Raw genomic sequence first — 4183 nt, 5'->3', positions numbered from 1 at the left:
TAGATGGCCTTTTCTCAGGCCATTAGTTCTGGTAATTCTATCCTTGAAACTCCTGGGATGATTTGCTTATAACTTAGATTATTGCTCACAGGTCTAGGATTTACTTCCAAAATGGGGGGAGAAGTTAGGAGAGGAAAGCTATTCCCCATAAAATGTGAAGTTGTATGGGGAAGGTATTCTTAAGTACACAAGGAGTGTTGAATACCTCCAAAGTTCTAAATTATCCAGTTTGAATTGGCCCAGAGAGGAGACCAGTGGTGGAGCTTGCACAAGGAGGTTAAGCTTTAAGGGCTGTAGACCACTAACAGAATTGGAAGGTAGGAAAGATCTGGTTCTTAGGGCAGTAAGAAAGAAGTAAATTTTTTAAAAAGCAAGCTCATTTTTCTCATCACAATGGGTCAGAGAGCATGGCAAAGACGTGATCTGAAAGGTAGACATAAAAATCTAAATCACAGATTTAAGCAGTAATTGAATATGAAAATGTATCCCAAATGACTAGCGGCCCCACCTCCGTCTCCCATTGTAGAGGAAAGTCATTTGCTGCACACGGTGATGGGCCAGGGCACAGAGACCCTCATCGCAGAGATGGAGACAGGAATGCCCATCAGCCCCATAAAAGACTTCCTGGCTGGGGGCTTTGGCGGCTTATGCCTGGTGCTTGTTGGCCACCCGCTGGACACAGTAAAGGTAAAGTTGCAGACCCAGCCCAAGACACTGTCAGGACAACTTCCCCGCTATTCCGGGTCCTTAGATTGTTTCCGACAGATCCTAGTGTCCGAGGGGATTCCAGGACTGTACCGAGGAATGGCCGCGCCCCTTGTGAGCGTTGCTCCCATATTGGCCACGTGCTTCTTTGGCTTTGGATTGGGCAAAAAACTGCAACAGAAAAACCCAGATGAGGTCTTGACTTATCCTCAGCTGTTTGCAGCTGGAATGTTATCTGGTGTGTTCACAGCAGTAATCATGGCCCCTGGAGAAAGAATCAAGTGCCTATTACAGATTCAAGCTGCTTCAAAAGAAAGAAAATACAATGGGACTTGGGACTGTGTCAGAAAAGTGTATCAGGAAGCTGGAATAAGAGGCATTTACAAAGGGACTGTGCTCACCCTCCTGCGAGATGTTCCTGCCAATGGGATGTACTTCATGACTTATGAGTGGCTGAAAGATATTTTAACCCCAGAAGGCAAAAGCGTTCATGATCTCGGTGCTCTGAGAATCCTGACTGCTGGAGGGGCAGCGGGAATCTTCTTCTGGGTGATGGCTATCCCTCCCGATGTACTGAAGTCCCGCTTCCAGACTGCCCCCGCTGGGAAATACCCTAATGGGTTCCGAGATGTACTGAAAGAACTGATCGCCCAAGAGGGGGTCACGTCCCTGTATAAAGGTCTTACAGCTGTCATGATCCGCGCCTTCCCCGCAAATGCTGCCTGTTTCCTTGGCTTTGAAGTCGCACTGTCATTCCTTAATTGGGCCACCCCTAATTTGTGAAACTCACCAATCTTAATCCCTCCAGACAATGAGAGAAGGAGTACAAGGACCAAGGCAAGGACCCGACCTAACTCAATTCAGCAAGAGGCTGCCCATTGTGGGGAGACACCGGTGAGTCATGGGAAGAGAAGGAAGAACTAAGAAGAAGGAACTTTATCTAACGTTTGCCTTATCCTCAGACTGGTATGGTCATTTTGAAATTTGAATGCAGCCTTCGTGATTTAAGTAGATTTCATAAGGCTTTGCAGTGGAAGTTAGTAGCTACCTTCAAAACAGAATCTTTTTGGCACCTGTGCCCTCACTAGGCAGCTCAAATAAAGCTTCCTCAGTTCTAGAGGGGCCACGTATCTCATTAACCATACCAGAGACACTTTTAATACCAACTAACCTTCCGTTGAAAGACTGTTCAAGCAGTATTTGATGAGCACTTAATTCTCCCATATGTTGAAATGTGACAATAGCTGACTGTCTCTTTATGTGCTGACTTTGGGTGTATATTTAAGAGCATATTGCTAGTTTATCAACACTTGAATTTTAATTTTATGTATCACTAATTGCAAAGAAGAATAAAATAAACTAATTCAGATAGGCTTGTCTGCGAGTGTCCTCTTCCCAACAGAATTCCCACCCTGTGAACAGGACAATTTCCAATCAAAAAGCGGACCATAGAATTAATGAGGATAACTTGAGTGAGAAGAATACCTTCTATACACTTTTTCCTGAAATGAGGGCATCCTCTTTTATCAGGAAGTAATAAATACTATTTTCTGTCTCCAAAAGAGATATAGATAGATAGATAGAGAGGGAGAGAAACAGACAGACAGACAGACAGACAGAGACAGAGAGAGAGATGGAAGAGATCACAGAATTTTCTTCTCTATTTCTTGAATCTAAATATTTTTAAGGTAGTCCCATCTCTCTCACTCCCTAATGAGTTGCCATTATACATAATGGTAGTTCTAGTTTTCAGTCTTTAGAATAAGAAATATCTGTATTAGGGCTAGAAGTCAACATTTGGTTCAATGTCAACAAGGATTAGGAATGTATGTAGGGACAGATTTGTAGTGATTGTTTTAGTATGAGTTATATATATGTCATTTGTGTCAGTCAAGTATTGCTTATGTAGGATTTTGTTGCTATTGTTTTTAAATAGGAAATGCCCCTAGACTAGTTATAAGTTTAATAGAAAGGACCTTCCACTGTGCTAGTTGCCAATTACCTAACATCTAAAGATAGTTCCTTTGATAAAGCTAAATTTTAAAGAAGACAGATTACATAAAAAGTAGGAAATTTAAAAAAAGATATTTCAGCAAGTTCTTTTTGTTAGTTTTCAAAGTTTTCAAAGTTCTTTTCTTCTCCCTCCTTCCTTCCCTTCCTTTCATCCTTCCTTTATTTCCTTCCTTTCTTTCCTTCTCTTCTTTTCCTTCCTTTCCTTCCCCTCCTTTTCTTCTTTCCTTCCTTCCTTCCTTTCTTCCTTTTTTCCTTTCTTCCTTTCCTTCCTTCTATCCTTTCTTACATTCCTTCCTTCCTTTTTACAGCATTGGTGGTAAAGTTCTCTGAGAGGGGGAAATAAGGACAAGTGAGAATATTGGGAGGAGAAAATAGAGGAAGCATATCAGACACATACTTAACTAGAACCATAAAACAGATTAAAAAAGAAAGCTATACTTTACATTTATATGTTAATCTTTTCCTCACTAAATGAGGTTAATACACCAAGTTTAAGTATTTCTAAACAGCATTACTGCCTTAGGAAATGGAGATGGTCATAAAGTGTTGACAGTTATTTGAAATTGCTTATGTATATATCCTAGCTGACATTAACATAAGCAAATTGCTTCTATGTAGTAATTCACTTCCAAGACACTTTTGATAATAGCAACTCTACTCCCCAACAATATTTAATTCATATTTAAAGAAAAACAAGAAAATTTTACCCTTTATCTGAAAAAGTATTTTAGTATGTTCCTGGATTCAGTATAGTCCTGGATATGTCAGGGAATGTTAATTAGTTTAATGAAGACACAGTGTCTACCAAATTCAGTATACACTAAATTTCTTTAGTCATCCATTCTACTATTCTATGGGAAAAACTTTTGGGGTAGATGAATCACAGAAATGAGAGTTGAAAAAGGACAATTCACCCATTCACACTTAAAAGGCACACCCCAAAATGATAAGTGGTCAATCAGCTTAATAAATCAATATACTCAGAAGTTCAGACCATTGTTTCCTCCATCATTTCTTCTTTTGCTCATTATGTTAAGGCATTATCAGTTCTTGTTCCTGGAATCCAAAAAGTCAGAATCACAGCTAGGAAGAAAATCAACAGAATCTGGGTGTCCTGGACCCCTTCCCCAAATAGAGGCACCAGAAGGAACTCTGCAAAAGGAGACATAGATGAGCATAGCAGAGGGATACTGCTATGTTGAAAAGACTACCAGGAAAAAATGGTGTTCCACAAGGAATTCCCATAGGGCAAAAGGAGTCTTCACAGATGAGCTTGCAGCTTTCCTGACTTCCTGAAAACCCCAGCAAAAAGCTTATCTCCTGAAGGAAGCTTTGTCAGATCTACCATGATTCTAGTGCCTTCCTACTGTTGATTATTTCCAAATTAGCCTGTATGTAAATAGTTGTATTTACTTTGTGTCCTCCATTAGACTATGAGCTCCTCAAGGGCAAATATTTTCTTATG

At 40.3% G+C, this 4183-nt stretch overlaps 1 protein-coding gene across 1 annotated transcript; it reads left to right on the top strand.

The window, feature by feature from the left end:
* Window positions 1–221: 221 nt before the first annotated feature.
* On the top strand, window positions 222–2074 carry LOC100018766 (mitochondrial carnitine/acylcarnitine carrier protein-like). The gene has a single exon (XM_056808299.1). The coding sequence runs from the start codon at window positions 553–555 to the stop codon at window positions 1486–1488; it is 936 nt and encodes a 311-aa protein (XP_056664277.1). The 5' UTR covers window positions 222–552; the 3' UTR covers window positions 1489–2074.
* Window positions 2075–4183: the final 2109 nt, after the last annotated feature.

Source organism: Monodelphis domestica, chromosome 8 (assembly GCF_027887165.1).
Source record: "Monodelphis domestica isolate mMonDom1 chromosome 8, mMonDom1.pri, whole genome shotgun sequence".
In the NCBI taxonomy this organism is placed as follows: Eukaryota; Metazoa; Chordata; class Mammalia; order Didelphimorphia; family Didelphidae; genus Monodelphis; species Monodelphis domestica.
The sequence above is the reverse complement of the archived record's forward strand: the minus strand, read 5'-3'. Positions and strand labels throughout refer to the sequence as shown.